Below are 17,902 nucleotides of genomic sequence, written 5' to 3'. Positions count from 1 at the left end.
GAGAGAGAATGCACTGGAGGGAGGGAGGGAGGGGGAGAGAGAGAATGCACTGGAGGGAGGGGGAGAGAAAGAGAGAGAGAGAGGGCACGCACTGGAGCTTGAATTAAAGGCCTGGGTGCTATCCCCTAGATTTTTTGCTCACGGCCACTTCCGGATTTTTCTGATGGTTAGTTGGAGATGAGTGTCTCATGGACTCTTCTACTTCGGTTGGCATTAAACTGGGATCTTCAGATTTCAGCCTCCAGAGTAGCATGAGCCACCAGCTGCCAGCATCCACGTTTGATCTCTTTATTTCATGGCCCTCTCAAAATCTGCGTTCAAATTACTCACTAGAGGATTCTGGGAACTTCTCTCCTTTCTCCCCACATGCCATTTGCTTACTGTAGTCTCTTCTAATGCTGTGCCTTTCTGCCATCTTGAAATAGCCTTTTGTTAATCCATCCAATCTTTTCTCATTGTTAACCACTGATTTCAGTCCATCTTGCAGTAATGTTCCTGAGCTAGCTTCCTATTCTGAGCAATCATTTCCCTCTGCATCTCTTACTACTAACCCAATAACATTGTCCTCTATTTTTCTCCCTCCCTACTGACCAATCAGAGCCAAAATTCATTAGGTATTAATCTGTCACATCATTTTCCCATTCAAAAACTCAGAAGAGACTCCAGAGCTTTCAGAAAAACCTTGAAAACTAGTAATACCCTTCATTCCAGCTCATCTCTTAAGTCTATCCATGCTCAGTTATTATCTACACGTAGCTTCACCTCCATATACAAGATGGCAGTGAGTAGAATCCAAAATTTTAGATTTGGCCCTACTGACTCTACATGCAATGGGATAACTACTATTGGGATTTGGAATGTTCTGCCAAAGGAACATCATTAATGCTTTTTGTAAATTACACTGTTAAAAACATCAACTTTATATTCTTAAAAGCCTCTAAAACATTAGAGTGATGAAATCCAAGACTAATGTGAGGTCTATCTAGGACAGTCATCGCCTACACACACCTCCAGTGTAGCTTTGACATAGAAGGTTGGGGTAAAAGCAACAGAAATGAATTTGTGCAATTACTTTTAAAAACAGAGGAAAATGAAATTTAACATCTTACGTTTCCTTAATCATTTCTTTCTTCAGGCCTCACCTTCATTTGAAACTGACTTCTAGAAATTTCAGACGGCCAGGCCTGCCCTACCTTGTCCTTCGAGTATCTGTCCTGTAGGAAGAGTCTCTCCCTTCAGTGGCTTTGCAGAAGTGTCTACAGGAATGCATTGGGCACCATGTTGGCTCTAGTGACTTTGTCAAGGAGGTCTAGAAACTATTTATGTTTGGAAGGCCTATTAAGAGAATGGGGATTCAGGAACCCAGAATCCCTAGGGGCCCAGTTAAACTCTGGGCCCTGGTCAGTACAAGTGCTTTAGGAAACACAATTGTGGCTTTTAAAAGTTTAGTTCTGGGACTGGGATTGTGGGCTCAGTGGTAGAGGGCTTGCCTCATATACATGAAGCCCTGGGTTTGATTCCTCAGCACCACATAAACAGAAAAAGCCAGAAGTGGGGCAGTGGCTCAAGTGGTAGACTAGCCTTGAGCAAAAAGAAGCCAGGGACAGTGCTCAGGCCCTGAGTTCAAGCCCCAGGACTGTCAAAAAAGACAAAACAAAAAAAAAAAGGTGCCAGCCACTGTTGCTGTTACTCTCAACTCCTTTGAAACTGATGTCTACCACTCATAATGACCAAGAGTAGAATAAACATAAGCTGGGCCAAATCAGATGTTTTCATCTGAAAATATTTAGAATTGGGTGGGAAGAAATGACCAATCTTCTCAATTGTGGCTGGCTTTTAAAAATTTAGTTCTGGGGCTGGGAATGTGGCTTAATGGTAGAGTGCTTGCCTCATATACATGAAGCCCTGGGTTTGATTCCTCAGCACCACATAAACAGAAAAGGCCAGAAGTGGGGCAGTGGCTCAAGTGGTAGACTAGCCTTGAGCAAAAAAAAAAAAGCCAGGGACAGTGCTCAGACCCTGAGTCCAAACCCCAGGACTGGCAAAAAAAAAAAAACAAAAAACAAAAAAACAAGAACAACAAAAAGGGTTAGTTCTGGTAGCTCTCGTAGGGCCAACACAAAACAGGTCCACTTCTGTATTGGTGCTCTGAGAAAAGAAATCACTGTGGAAATAACTTAAAAGACAAGCATCAAACAAAATGAACCCCAGAAGTACCACATTTAATCAAGACTCATAATTGTTAGATGGACTAAAAAGACATCTCAAAAAAGACTTAGTCACAAAACAGGAAAAACCTAAAGGAATGTTGAGTAAATTTAAATAAAATATTAAATTGTTACTTATTACATTTGATAAATGTGGCTTTATTTTAAGGTTACTTTTATTTCCATGATGTGAATAAAATTATTTTTAAAAGCAACTCTCTAGTTTCATTATTTCTAATTGACAGACTTAACCCATATGTGATTGTGAATAAAACAATATTGACACATGACAAATTGCTACTCTGTAACTTGTAAGTTGGCTTATAAAAAACATGCCTCACAGAGTGTGGTAGGAACATGTAAATCATGCTGCAAAAGCCCTTATACCCATTATGCAAAATGCTTTTGTTAGAAAAACTGCTGTGATCTGCAAGGTGTGGCGATTTCCCCCAGCCAGATAGCAATCATGTGCAGTAGGCAGAGCCTGACACTACTTACCTAGAGGAAGCATCAGATCAACTGGCAAGAAATCCAGGTTACATTAGTTTGCTTAAGCAGCTTGCAGAACTCAGAGAAACACATGTATTTACTAGTTTACTATAAAAAGAACTAAGAAGACAAAGGCAAAGGTACCTAGGGTGGGTGAGGTATGGCCAAAAGGGTGTGGAACGCTCTCTGGTACACCAACCTCCAAGAACCTCACATTTGCTCATCTACAAGTTCTCCAAAGCCTGAACGTTTGGGGTTCCTGAAGGCTTCATGTACATGTACATGACCTTGACCACTGGTGATCAGCTCAGCCTTCTGCTCTCTCCTCTCACCAAGGTGTGTGGAATGGGTCTGAAAATGCTTACCTCTTGAGATCTGCTTTGATCTTTTTGGTGCCTCAGTCCCCAAGTGGCTACCAGACACCCTTTAACTCATCAGCGTACAAAAAGACACCCATTTCAGGTGCTTACAAAGATTACAGAAATTGCATATCAAATACAACGAGCAATGTGTATTTTGCATGATCTCATTTAACTAGTTTCATTTAATATCTATTTTCAAATAGAAGATATTCCACTTGGCAGGTAAAAACACTGAGACTTAAAATCAAATGGGCTGGGGATGTAGCTGAATGTTTACTTGCCTAGCATGTACCAAAAGCCTGGGAGTGATCCCTAGAATGGTAAAATGGCTTTGCCACTGCCTCATGGTGACTGAGCCACAAGCCCGAGACGGAAGCCAGGTCTCCTGAGCTCATGGATTTAGCTACTGCGTGACACTGCTCCACGCATCTTGTTCAGTGCAGGAGATCCACCACCAAAATAAAAACCAGCAGTTTTTTTACCCCTTCTGCCTTAGCCACAGAGGGTATTTCTAAGTCACCCAGCAATGCCTGAAGCATAAGTAGTACTGGACTACAGGCGAGAACTCTCACCTTACAAAAAAAAAAGAAAAATGAGGGTTAGTTAATACAAGCACCTGACCCAATAAGCGAGAAGGCAATGTAGTGACTAAGCAAGGGTAGCAGGCAGTGGGACATGCTACTTAGACAGACAGGCATGCTATCTAAAAGTAGAAATTGTCTAAGAAATTTCCACTTAATAGTTTTGGACCACAGTTAGCAGGAGGGTAACTAAAAACTCGCAGAAACCGAAAACTACTCCAGATGAGGAAGGGTTGTCATTTAGTTCACCCTTGATTGCTTTTCAAGTGCTGACAGCAGCAATCTGCAAGACAGCTTCCTTCTTAGGCAGCAAGTTCCTGCATGTAGGAATGGCGCCTGTCCACTAGGTGGCTCCTGCATACTATAGCATGGATGCCTATCAGCAAAAGAGGAAGCAAAGCCATGCCAGTTTCTTTAATAATGTTAACCTACTTCCTTCTTGTTAAACTTTGTATCTTATTTCAAATGGCATAGGAATAACCTCTTTCCTTTTCTTTTTCCTTTCTATGCCAGTACTGGGGCTTGAAGTCAAAGCTCACTTTCAACTTCGTTGCTCACGGCTGGCACTCTACCACTTGAGCCACACTTCACTTCCAGCTTTTTGCAGGTTAAACGGAATAGGAGTCTATATTGTCTGCCTGGGTTTGCTTCTAACCACAATCTTTTATCTCAGCCTCCTGAGTAGCCAGGATTGAAGGAGCCATTAGTGTCTAGATTTTTGATTCTTAGGACAAAACTAAATACTACTGCACATTTAGCAGCCCAAGGGCCCAAGTTTCTTTACAAGACACTTACTTTATCTGGTTTGGTCTCCTACCAGTGATCTAGTGATTCCCTAGAGATCGCCCACCCACGTGGTTTCTGTTTGGTTTTTTTTTTTTTGGGGGGGGGGTTGCTTAGAGATAATATCTCATGTATCCATCCTAGGCTGGCCTTGCCTCAACCTCCAGAGCATGAGGATTAGAGTGTATGCTGTGTGCTCAACTCTACCTAGACCATCCGTGAACAAATTAGAATTGAACTTTTAATCTTCTGGGAATTGTTTTACTTTGACAAAATCTAGAAAAATTAAATACAAGCATGTCAGTACATTAATAAACATATAATTATCTGTTTAAATTAAAAGGGTAAATAAAACAAAAATACAATAGCCCAATCTTGATTTTTTTTTTTTTTAAAGAGCCAGTCCCTGCCACCAGAGGCTCTAGTGCACGTCTGTCAGCAGGCTGATCACATGTGACCTGGCATGGGCATTCATGGGCACTGCCACACAGTTCTCCAGCAAGCCAACGAGTCTCAAGGCCACGGTCTCCTCAGTCCTTGTCATGTTTATGTGGTGAGGAGGGGTTCCTAGGAAGGCTTAGCAAGGCATCAATTTTTTTAGCATCTTCCTCAGCTCGATTTTCCTGTAAGCTACTTTCGATTTCCTCAGGGAAGAGTTCAGTAATTTGCAGACTGGCTTTCCTATAATCAAAGAATAAAAGGATGTGTCAAGCACTGCTCCATTTCTTCAGTTCTTACAGAGACTAAGACAACAAAAATAGTGTTCATCTTGCTCTCCTTGTTTTGACCTGATGATCCATGCACCAACACTGCTCCTTGAACTCCAAATACAGGGACCTTCTTTCTCCTAACCTGTTCCACTCCCAGCTAGCCATGAATCCTACAGTACTCAAAGCCCAAATCTAGGACACTGTGCCCCAAGTCCTCACCAAGCCAACACATCTGTGGCTAAGGTTAAGTCTTGAAGCTGTGGTGCCCTCTGGCTCTGGGAACGGAGGGGATGGGGCACCTGCCTGCCACTGTATAAACTCTCTCCACAGATCCCAGGAAGCAGGCAATCTCTGGAGACTTGGATTTGTGAAGATTAGAACCTCCTTCCCAAACAACAGATTTGTTCTCCTAATGAGTGTTACTATCTTCTCTTGCAACTTTCTCTTTAACCTTATGCCCACTTCTTCCATGCCCCTATCACCACTTTTTTGTACTTCCTGCCAATGCAGGCTGTTATTAAACTGCTTGTAAATATGTTATCACTTATTATTAAACTCCTTGTAATATTTTCAGGCAAAGCAACAGACATTACAAGTCCCTTAGGCCATTTCTAAACTCTTCTCAGAAATACCACAGACATATACAAACACACAGGAACTCTCCCTCAACACTATTTCCTACAGCAAAACTAGTCTTCCATTATTCTGATTCAAATTATTGCTTTTACTCATTCTTAAGGTTTTCCCATCTCTACATCAGTGACAACTTCCAGCTTTCTCCTTTCCTTTTAAATGTTATTATTTGTCTGTATTTTCCAAATGTGCATTCTACTATAGCATCCTAGAGCAGAGGCAAATAGCCAATGTACTTAGCTTTCCTTTCTAAGCTCTTTCCCAAAGCTTTCTTTTCAAAGAACTCTCTGTATGCCAGGGGACTAAAGCAACCGGTCCTCACATGTACTTGACTCTCCACAGCAGCACACTAGGATTCTTAAGTGCCTCACCAGAACCTAGGCACACTTTCCCTCCTGAGTGCCAAGGAGACAAAGAATGAAACAATTAGACAATGTGGTAAATTCTGCCCCCTGGAAAAGCTGAAAATCCAAGGAGTTGATGGCAAGGAAAATGTTAGGTCACAGAATTAATTCTAAGTCTAGCTGAGACTAAGCTGGGTTTTCATTTTCACTGGCTCTAAACTCTATCCTCTTTTTCTGTACATTTAAGTCCCTGGACAGCAGACCTATAGATGTAAGAATTTCAGAGTGTGGGGGGGGGGTATGAGAGTGTGTGTGTGTGTGTGTGTGTGTGTGTGTATTAGATGCAAACAAAGCTTTCAAGTCAAATCATTGATCACCAATTTGCTGCCTGACTAGCAGCCTCCACCCCATGTTCTCTTTAGCCCCAGGAGGCTAAGCATGGAGAACATTTGTCTCACCACTAGGTGGCAGCCTGGTACACTGACCTTCCACAGAAAGCCTGCCATCATTCTGACTACCCCACCCTAGGAAATGGAGATGGAAGACTAGATGCCACAGACATAACTTGTCATTAGTGACACTGTCTTATCTTTTTGTTTTTTTGCCAGTCCTGGGCCTTGGACTCAGGGCCTGAGCACTGTCCCTAGCTTCTTTTTGCTCAAGGCTAGGACTCTGCCACTTGAGCCACAGCATCACTACTGGCTGTTTTCTATGTGGTGCTGGGGAATCGAACCCAGGGCTTCATGTATACGAGGCAAGCACTCTTGCCACTAGGCCATATTCCCAGGACGACACTGTCTTGTCTACAGCAGGAAGTGGAATGTTTGGATGTGGGGATGTGTTCCATGTCATTACAGATGTAAGGAGTCTAGGGGATAATGATCACTTAACTGGCACAGTGCAGCTCACTCCTGACCTGCATTCCCTCTAAAAATCTCCCACGTAATCAAGACAAGAAAATTCGCCTTAATGAAATTTGCATTCTGGTTTGGAGTTATGGGCACTGGCCCGGCAGTACTAAGATTTGAACACAGGGCTTCATGCTTACAAGGCAGCAAATCTACCACTTGAGCCATGCCCCCATCCCTTTCATTTTACTTATTTTTCATATAGGATCTTGCAGTTTTACCTGGAACTGGCCTCAGACAGATCCTCCAACCTACACTACCTCATAGCTGGGATTATAGATACCAACTACCATATCCAGTTTACTTGTTGAGATGGGGATCTCACTACATGTTTGCTAGTGCTGGCCTCAAATGGAAATCCTACAGATCTCTGTCTCCCAAGCAGCTGGGAATTAAAATATGAGCCATTGTACCTGGCTATTTAACATTTTTTTAAGTGCCTGAAGTTAGATCCACTTCATATTAAAAATAGAATTACTGGGTTTTCCCCTTCCATTCTTAATTAAATAGACTAAATGACTACAAAAGGTATGAGATGAAGGATTCAGTAAACACAAGTTCTTTGAACTGAGTGGGAGTTTCAAGCCCTTGTTAAGGATTTTGCGGCCAGGACTGAGAGATTCTGGTCTCTACATGTTCCTTACCACTCTTTCAGTTTCTGTTCTTGGAGGGCCTTCTTGTTCTCATTTTTTCTCTCCTGGACCGTCTCACCAGCACATTTCTGGAGTGCCATGAGCAGGCCTCCAACTGGCAGGCTGAGGGGAGAACAGAGAGAAAGCGTAAAGTAGACATGGGTCCATGTGCTCTATATGAACTTCTTTGCTAGGCAACACCACAGAGGCACATGCTCACTGTCAGAAATAGGAGGAATTGACAACTTAAGTGTCTTTGTCAAATGAAGACAAGTATCTTTTTTTTTTTGGTGCTGATCCTAGGGCTTAGGCTCAGAGCTTGTGTAGTGAGCTTTTGTGCTCAAGGATAGCACTTTACCGAGCCACAGTGCCACTTCCTGCATTTTATAGCATGTAATTAAAGAGTCTCATGGACTTTGCTGACAGGCTGGCTTTAATCCGTGATCCTCAGATCTCAGCCTCCTGAGTAGCTAGGATTAAAGGCACAAACCATCAGCACTTGGTGAATATTGAGGTAATTCTTTCTTGGTCTGAACAACAAAGAAAAATAATTATTAGAGATGAACATATTAGCACCTAACTATATTCCCCACCAAAAAAGCAAGACTTGGCCTGTAACAGCTACTACCAATGAAGACTGGAGATCTTGCCAGGCACCAGTCGCTATATACAATCTATAATCCTAGATACTCAGTGGCTGAGATCTGAGATCATGGTTCAAAGTCAGCACAGGCAGACAAATCTATAAGATTTTTTATCTCCAATTAATGAGAAAAAGAAAAAGGCTAGACTTAATGCATGGCTCATGTCTCAAGAGTGCCAGTTGTGACTGATAAAGTCAAGTGAGAGTGCAACGTTCTAAATTCAAGCCCAATACTAGGAAAAAAGGAAAAAGAGTACAGATCTTTATGTGTGTGTGCCTTTATTGGGGTTTGAACTCAGAGCTTTGGTGCTGTCCCTTAGTGAGTTTTTTGTTTTTTATTTTCTCAAGGTGGCATTTGAGCCACACTTCCATTTCTGCTTTCTTTTGGTGGTTAGAGATTAAGACTGGGTTAGCTTTGAACTGAGATCTTTATATTTCAAGATTCCTGGTGGAAGCCACTAGAGCCTAAAAAGACTACAGATCTTTTATGGGCCCTCAGGATCAGATTTGTTTTTTTCTGGAAACGAAGGGCATTTTTAACTCAAGGCACTAATAAAATTGTACCGATTCAGAATCAAACCATGTTAATGCTTACCCCAACAAGGCTCCAATTATACCACCAGCCACCAGGCCTCGCATGCCTAAGTTGATCCTGAAAAGGCTTCCTGTGACAGCTATTTAACAAGGAAAAAAAAAGTGATATTGAATCATCTTTAAATATTAGAATCCCATCTAATTTTCTTTCCCTCAGTAATAAGAACACAGACATCTAGATGAGCTTCTTGCATCCAATTAATACAGCAGTACAGCCTAGATCTCCTCAACCCAAAATGGTCATGAGCTGGGAGTTTCCCAGGATCCTGCAGATTGCAAAGGAGAAATGTCCCTTAAAAATTTTTTTCCACTGGAAGAGAACAAAGGAAGGGGTAACGTCAAAATTAAATTAAAAAGTACTCTCTACCTGATATATGTAACTGTTTTTAACAAAGTTTATGAATACAATGTATCTTGATCAATGTCACCAATTTCAGATATGTCCCTTTTATAAAAAATAAATATTCAGGGGCTGGGGATATGGCCTAGTGGCAAGAGTGCCTGCCTCATATACATGAGGCCCTGGGTTCGATTCCCCAGCACCACATATACAGAAAATGGCCAGAAGTGGCGCTGTGGCTCAAGTGGCAGAGTGCTAGCCTTGAGCAAAAAAAAGCCAGGGACAGTGCTCAGGCCCTGAGTCCAAGCCCCAGGACTGGCCAAAAAATAAAAATTTAAAATAAATAAATAAATAAATAAATAAATAAATAAATAAATAAATATTCAGTCTGCTCGACGGGCCCACAGGACATTCCTTCCATTCTGCTTCATTTTTGCTTATTTGTCCTACAAGCCTGCAGAAAGTCTCTGCATAAAAATCTCTTCTATCTCTTTTATTACTTCTTCAAGAAGAGGTTTCTCAAAATTAACAAATTCCTTCTCTAGGTCCCACAGAAACTGCTTCCTCCCAGTCTCACCCTATCTACTGCCACGGGCAGCGGGCAGGCAGTGCCTACACTGCCACCTGGTGGCCAGAGTAAGGGACTCCTTCCCACCCTCCCTCCAACTGGGAAGGTATATCTATGATGTTCATTTACCTTTCCTTTTCACTGTGCACAATGAAATAAATGCCACCTCAAGAAGCAGCAAGTGATACTTTTCTTATGAGGTAATAAAAATTGAACCTAGGGCCTTGCACATGCTGGACAAATGCTTCACAATGGAGCTCTATCCCCAGAGCACACAGTTTCTATAGAATAATGTAAACATTTGAAATCATATTTTTTATTTCTTATATAAAAAGAACAAAAATCACCTGTAGTCTGATTATTAAGAGATAGCAAAGTGTTGGTCTTTTGTTTCGGTCTTCCAAAGGTGCTTTTGTTCCTTTTTTTGTGGGGGTAGTACTAGCGTTTGAATTCAGGGCCTTGTGCTTGCTAGGTAGGTACTCTACCACTTGAGCCATAGCCCAGTTCTAAAATTGTTGTTTTTTTGTTTTGTTTTTTCCCAAGTAGAAGCTTTTCTGGTCAGGCACTGGAGGCTCACACCTGTAATCCTAGCTACTCAGGAGACTGAGAACTGAGGATCAGGGTTTGAAGACAGCCTGGGCAGAAAAGTTATGCATAATCTTCCATACAGCTCAAGAAACAAATGACTATATTTCAATAAAACAGACATAGGTAAATAACCTTAAAATCCAACCATGATTTCTTGAAAAATAAAACTTCCTTTATAAAACAAACATGAATATTATTCACAATGAATGTAATAAATCCCCTTGGATAGAGGTTCTTGCTATGTAGTCCAGGCTGGTCTGAACTTCCTTCTGAGTACAGACACACATCAGACCTGGCTCAATGTGAATATTTTTAGAAAAGTGCTAAACTATTCCTAAATAACTATGCCATCTTATATTCTCATAACGATGCAAGAGGATATCTGCATTGCCTCCTCATCCAATCTTTTTTAGCCCCCGTACTAGGGCGCGAACTCAGGGCTTTGCATTTGCTTGGCTGGCAGACATTACCACTGAAGCCACTCCTCCAGCTTCACTTTCTGCTGCTTACTTTGAAAATGGAGTCTAGGGGATACTCATTTAAAATTATTATTATTTTTTTTTTTTTGCCAGTCCTGTGGCTTGGACTCAGGGCCTGAGGACTGTCTCTGGCTTCTTTTTGCTCAAGGCTAGCATCCTGCCACTTGAGCCACAGCGCCACTTCTGGCCTTTTCTATATATGTGGTGCTGAGGAATTGAACCCAGGGCTTCATTCATCTAAAGGATGCAAGCACTCTTGCCACTAGGCCATATTCCCAGCCCTCATTTAAAATTATTTTTTAAAATCTGATAAATAGAAATTACATGTGGATGGAAAACAACACAATAGTAAACACACACAAACACACACAATGAGAAATGGCTAATTCAAGTTTATCAACATGTATAACCTTCTTGCTTTTTTGTAGGAAAAAAAAAACAACAAAACACTTAAAATCTACCCATCTAGCATTTTGAACCAAAACGTACAAACTATCTGAGACTTTTCTCCTTTAACCAACATCTATACAATTACAAGTTTTGTAATTTCTTACTTTCCATCACTTTCATTAGGCCTAAAAATTCAATGAAAGTGGGTCTTATCTTATTCACTAACTATACCTGGGGCCAAATATAATACGATCTGTAATTTCATTCCCATGAATCAATATTACATCTAATGTAATATAATGTAAAACCAGTTAAAGAGTCCAGCAGCTGTGATTTACAAGTCTTTCCATATTTCCTAAACCATACCTGAGAATGAAAAATGTAAATGAAAGCAGGGTACCAGTGGCTCACACCTGTAATCCTCGATACTCAAGGGAATGAGATCCACAGAATTGTGGCTCAAGGCTATCCTTGGCACAAAGGTTCTTAGGACTCCATTTCCAAAATAACCAGCAAAATGCTGTATTGGAGGGATAGCTCTAGTGGTAGAGTACCAGTCTAGCAAGCTGAGTGAGAGGGAAACCCTGAGTTCAAACATTGGTACTAGAAAAAAAAAGGAAGGAAGAAGTGTAAATTAGAACAAAAATGTCTTACCTCCTGCAATGACAAAATGATTCAGGGCATTTTTATTTTGGTACACACTGAGTCCTGTGGTCACTGTGCTGGGAAGAAGGGAAAAAAAGTAAAACAAAATTCAAAACACACCCCATTTACCTTTGACTGCTATTTTCACCAAAATGGAAAACGTCAAAGAGCCTCTACTTTAGTCCCTGATCCTGGTCTAGGTTCCTCTAAGTGTTCTATTCTGCTCATAATGAAGGTGGACTTTCTGTTGAAGAATGAATTAAAAACAATCAAGTTTCTGGAATGAATACTCACTTATAAGGGTTCTGTATCTAAACCAAGTGTAGTGGTGCATGCCTACATCCCAACACTCTGGGAGGCAGGGACAATGCAAGTTCAAGGTAAATCTGGGTTACAGGTGAGACGCTGTCTCAAAAGAATGCAAAAGAAAGCCACATAAAAACCTGCATCTATTCTGATCCCAGTTGGGAGAACTATATCATGGATGCAATAGTACATTTGGACAATTGTACCAACCTCTTAACATACGTAACCCCAAAAGATCTTGAGGGGAAAAAGGCATCTGAATCCCTTTCATGTCAGTGCTCAGTTCAGAAGTGCTTACTTGAACACAGTCACAAACATCGCAGTTCTCCAACTCCAGCGCCAGCCATACCGAATGAAGCCTCGAGTGGCAGCACGATGTGCACTTTGCTAAAGGTAAGGAAAACATAGTGAGGTTCCAAGACACCTGGGTGCTTTTCCTAGTCTAAAACTGTAATGGAATAATGTCAGCTATGCACTCAGCAGGTATATCTAACTGAGCTCAAGGATAGAACACCTCTGGAAATAGCAAGCTTTACACAGGCTCAAACTAGTCTCAGACATCCACAATAATGTGGATGAAAAGGGACCCAAGACAAGCTAGAGTCGCTCTGGTAATGCAACCATTCATCTGAAGATGATGCTACAGTCATCCTGACTGTGAGAAAAAGAAACATATGCTCAGACAACAAACAAGGAAGCTCAAGTACAACACAGGTGACTTGACTTGGCTTCAACCCTCATCCTGACCAATTTAATTAGCAAAAGAAATGACAATAGAACGAAATAAGAAACCATAACTGACCAATCAACTACACATGCAGTCATGCACTACATATCCACCAAAGGTGATCCCAGGAGATAATGCAGTATCTTTGTAAATGTCCTGTTTATACAAGAGCCTCTATGATGTTCACACAATAGCATTTCTCAAAATGATCCCTATCACTGACACATAAATAAAAGTGGTTGTAGAAGGGTAGTTCCTTAGAGCAGAACACCAACCATTGGTATAGAAAGAGTTAGAAAATGCCTATTTAGCAACACCACTGTAACTGCTATCTTAATGCAGTAATTTTACAATAGACAAACCTGGCAGGTGCCATCTTAACCAAGTACTAAATACCTAAAGTAAAAAGGCAAAAAGGTGGGTGCTGGTGGCTCATACCTCTAATCCTACTCAGGAAGCTGAGATTAGAGGCTCTCAGTTTGAAGTCAGCTGGGGTGGAAAAGTCCAGCAAGGCTCTTACCTTCAGTTAATTAGCAAAAAGTAGGAAGTAGAGCTGTGTGGCTTGAGTAGAAAATCTCAGGGACAGAACCCAGGCCCTGAGTTCAAGCACCAGGACCGGCAACCTCCTCTTCAACTCCTCACCCCCCAAAAAAGCAAACATATATCATGTGCTTCTGAGAGCATAGAGACTATATCAGTTCAGGTGTATCTGCCCACTAACAGATTGAATCTTATGAGAAAACATCAAACAAATTAAGTTGAGGGGCATCCCACAATGTACATAGCCCAAAACACTGCCAAGTTCATGATAAATTGTTCCATAATCAAGGAGACTTCAGAGACATGGGAGAGGGCTGGGAATATGGCCTAGTGGCAAGAGTGCTTGCCTCCTACACATGAAGCTCTCGGTTTGATTCCCCAGCACCACATATATGGAAAACGGCCAGAGGGGGCACTGTGGCTCGGGTGGCAGAGTGCTAGCCTTGAGCAGGAAGAAGCCAGGGATGGTGCTCAGGCCCAGAGCCCAAGGCCCAGGACTGGCCAAAAAAAAAAAAAAAAGAGACATGGGAGAGAAGTTTATTCTATTAGAACTTAGACCAGAAAAAAAAAAAAGATTTCTCACATAAGACCCAGAAAGTTTCAGTCTGTAGATAACAGTCCCATTCTAGTTATTAACTTCCTGATTTTCATCATTGTAACTGTGGTTCCATAAGAGAATGATCAGGTACTTAAACACAGACTAAATATTCCTTATGTCTGTAACTTCCTCTCAAACAGTTCAGGAAGAAAGTAACAGTATTTGGTACACAGAGAAGCAAATGCTGTACAAGGTTAAACCATCGTGCAGGTAAAAGGCATACAGGAAATCTTTATGCTATTTGTGAGATTCTTCTTTTAAACCAAATAGAAAGTTTTTTAAAAAATCCTCTCAGCTTTAATTCCCTAGGTATACAACAGAATTAGAATTGACATAAAGATCTGATAGTAAAACAAGTGAGTTAGTACTCTAGAATATGAAATTGTAAAAGTTTTATGGCACATTTTCTCTCATATGTGCAGGCTAGATCTAAAATACACCTAGATGTGATAAATTATACAGGACTCAAGGCATTCACACACGGTGAGACAAAAGGAAGATACTCTTAGGGGAGGAACACAAAGGCACAAAGCCTACATGCCTCTGATCATACAAAACACTATCTATGGAAATGAACAGTAGGAAATGGAAACAAAGCTTTTTCTTTGTTGTTTTTCTTTTCTTTTGTCTTGTTTGTTCACTTATCTGTCTTTGGGAGAGTAAGGAGGGGAACAGAAAAGTTGGGATAAAGAGTGAATAAATGCTGCAGTAGTACTCACTAGACACTACATTGAAAATGAACTATGCAACTTGTAGGTGGGGACAGGGAAGGAAAAACAGAGAGGGGGAAGGGATAACATTGTCCAAAAAGAAATGTACTCATTATATGACAACTGTAACCCTCTGTATATCACCTTTCTAATAACAATTTTTAAAGGCACTCATCTAAAAAAGGAGGGTGGTTGGGAATGTGACTTAGAGGTAAGAGTGCTTATCTAGCATGCATGAAACCCTGGGTTCAATTCCTCAGTAACATATAAACAGAAAAAGCCAGAAATGGTGCAGTGGCTCAAGTGGTAGAGTGCTAGCCTTGAGCAAAAGAAGCTTAGGGACAGTACCCAGGCCCTGAGTTCAAGCCCCAGGACTAGCAAAAAAAAAAAAAAAAGAAAAGTTACTGTTTTAGGGAGGGAGGCATAACTCCTACAGTAAAGGGCCTGTCTAGCAAGTGTGAGGGCCCAAGTTCAAGCCCTAGTGCTGCTACAAATCAAGAATTACTATTTTAGTACCAAGTAGGCCCTGATATGCTTCCAGGGGGTTATGTGTTCAGAAAGAAAACCATAGTTATGATTCCACACATGCTGGTTTCCAAGGTAAGTAATTAGACAAGAAAAGTGTAGGTTCTTCAGCCTTATTAAGAACAAACTTAAACAGTACTGGAGGTATGGCTCGAGTGCCAGCTGTTAATGGAAAAAGCTGCCCAGTAAGAATGCAAGACCTAAAATATGGAAACAACCCAGATGCCCCTCCACAGACGAATGGATCCAAAAAATATGGTACTTATACACAATGGAATACTACATAGCGATTAGGAATGGTGAAATATTGTTATTCGCAGGGAAATGGTCAGAACTCGAACAAATAATGTTGAGTGAGACAAGCCTAGAACACAGAAAATAAAGGGGCATGATCTCCCTGATATATGACTGTTAACAAAGGGAGACGGAGAGACAGTAGAGACCAAGTCTGTGAACACTGTATATGTTCTTGGTACATTGTATATTGCATATGTGTCTACCTGACCTAGACAAGGGATGGAAAAACAGGTTGTAAGATATCGCAAGAAATGTACACACTGCCCTACTATGTAACTGCACCCTCTTTGCACAATACCTTGTAAAAAAATTTATGTTCAATTAATAAAAAAAAAAAAAAGAATGCAAGGCCTGGAGTATGTATGGAGTATGAGCCCAAGTATGTACACATGTACACATGCACACACAGTTCATTTCTTTCCTCTGACACATTAAATCGCTCTAACCCATGATCTAACAAAAGATTAATAAAGTGAATTGCTCAATTAGTGTGCATCTAAGTACTATTAGAACACAAAACTTACCACAGCGTCAAATCGGTTGTGATAAATTTCTCCTTGGTTCTGTTCAATGTAGCAATTTTTGGCATGAATAAAAGCTGGTATTCCCCCATATGCCCAGCCAATGATGCCTGCTGAAAGAGCTGATCTGTAGATATAGACAAGTTCCTGTGAAATCCTCTGATGCTCACTAAAACATCAAAAAGATAGTGTTACTGAGACACTCTGTAAAATACTATGCTCAGAATTATCCTGAGTGCTAATACCACATTTTTTATTGTGGACAGAAATGGAGTAAATCCTTTACTGAATTAAGCAAGTTACAACAGTAAAAACAGCACAATCTGGGCATGGTGGCATACTTCTTGAATCACAACACTCAAGGCCAGCTTTGCACCCTCTATCCTTTTTTTTTTTTAAAAGGGAACAAAAATCTCAGGCAAAGCTATTCTGCCAGAAACTAGGACAGTAATTACCACAATGTTGATAAGAAAACTGACATTTAAACTTTGTATTTTATCTTTTACAGTGACTAGGATCAAAAACATCTATACAAAAACTTGTTTCTAGCAAAACTCAGAAAAGAGAAAATGTAAAAAGGCTGAAACTAGAAAATGAGATGTGCATCCCTTGCCTCCCTTTTATTCCTTCAATAATTCTACAATGAAATCAGCATCTAGCTCCATTTTATCAATATGGAGATACAAGTTTACAAAGCGGCCTGATTAGGGTATTAGATTATCTTTCAAAAACCTAATGGTGAATTTATTATTGCTGTACTGTAATGGATCTAGACTTACGTAACCGGAGAGTTGTGGTCCTTGCTTTGCCACACATTGCTTAACCAATCCAAAGATGGACACAACCCCTCTAGCTTTTTGGTAATTAGTGGTAAATTAGCGATGAGTCTTGTGGATTTTCCTGCTTCGTCTGGCATTCAACCACTATCCTAACCTCAGCTTCCTGAGTAGGATTACAGGCGTGATCCCCCAGTGCCCAGCTAGCTGCTCCATTTTTTAACTCAGTAGGCAAAAACAAAACAAAACAAAAACTCTCTTTTGCTTCCTCAGTTCCTACTTTCTGGAACATTATTGGTCATGAAATACAGTAAGTCTAGGATCAACTAAAATCACGAAAAAAGAACAGTGGAGCAGATTTCCGCAGACATGGGTCCCAATTGGTGTCTGCCTGACGGTAACGGAAGGCTGGCCCGGTTTTTCTAAAGTCTAAAGTCAGGGCATAGATTTCACTAGACTATATTCCCTATGGGCTCTTGGAATAGGTCGGCCCCTTCATTCACACACCTGCCAATCACACTGCCAGGACGCGGGCTTGGGGCACAGATGTCAGAACCTCCTGCACGTATCCGTGTCCCCCATCTCCCCCGCCGAGCCTCCGCCGGCTAGGGCCTGCCCCCGCCAGGGCCGCCCCCCCTTACAGGGCCACCCCAGACCCCGCCCCGAGGAGATGCATTTACTCTTTGGCAAACAGCAGCCGGAGACGATCCCAGCCGGACTCCGCGTAACGGGGCTCCAGCGCACTGCTGGGCAGCTTCCACGTCTCCTCCACCACATGGGAATTCGAATCTGCGGCCGCAGCTCCGGCGGCAAACACTCGGGGAAACAGACCCAGCGTCCCGCTGAGGGGCCGCCGTGGGGCCTCCATGTCCTCCCAGCTCGGAACCTCAAGACAGCCCGGAGAGTGAGCAGGCGGACTCGGGGCGGGCCCAAGCTAACCCACGGCCAGGTCCGCCATCGCAGCACCGGACAACCTTGCCTGCGAGCGCTCGGACTTACGTGGGAG

General features: G+C 41.7%; 1 protein-coding gene across 1 annotated transcript; it reads right to left on the bottom strand.

The window, feature by feature from the left end:
• Nucleotides 1–4,797: 4,797 nt before the first annotated feature.
• Nucleotides 4,798–17,902, bottom strand: Timmdc1 (translocase of inner mitochondrial membrane domain containing 1). The gene is made up of 7 exons (XM_048346697.1): nt 17,577–17,902; nt 16,124–16,289; nt 12,501–12,589; nt 11,906–11,973; nt 8,888–8,966; nt 7,662–7,772; nt 4,798–5,103 (listed from the first exon to the last, which is right to left on the bottom strand). Exons 1-7 carry the CDS (start codon nt 17,762–17,764, stop codon nt 4,953–4,955), a joined length of 852 nt encoding a protein of 283 aa, XP_048202654.1. The 5' UTR covers nt 17,765–17,902; the 3' UTR covers nt 4,798–4,952.

The sequence above is a fragment of the Perognathus longimembris genome, chromosome 5 (assembly GCF_023159225.1).
Source record: "Perognathus longimembris pacificus isolate PPM17 chromosome 5, ASM2315922v1, whole genome shotgun sequence".
In the NCBI taxonomy this organism is placed as follows: domain Eukaryota; kingdom Metazoa; phylum Chordata; class Mammalia; order Rodentia; family Heteromyidae; genus Perognathus; species Perognathus longimembris.
This window is presented reverse-complemented; position numbering and strand designations above follow the sequence as displayed.

Excerpts from the sequence above, each read along its gene's own strand:
- Timmdc1 (XM_048346697.1), bottom strand. The coding sequence starts at position 17,764 with ATGGAGGCCCCACGGCGGCCCCTCAGCGGGACGCTGGGTCTGTTTCCC. Across the intron at positions 16,290-17,576 it reads CGGCTGCTGTTTGCCAAAGA|TGAGCATCAGAGGATTTCAC; the intron begins GTAAATGCATCT and ends TTGATGTTTTAG. Across the intron at positions 8,967-11,905 it reads TCATTTTGTCATTGCAGGAG|CTGTCACAGGAAGCCTTTTC; the intron begins GTAAGACATTTT and ends CTTGTTAAATAG.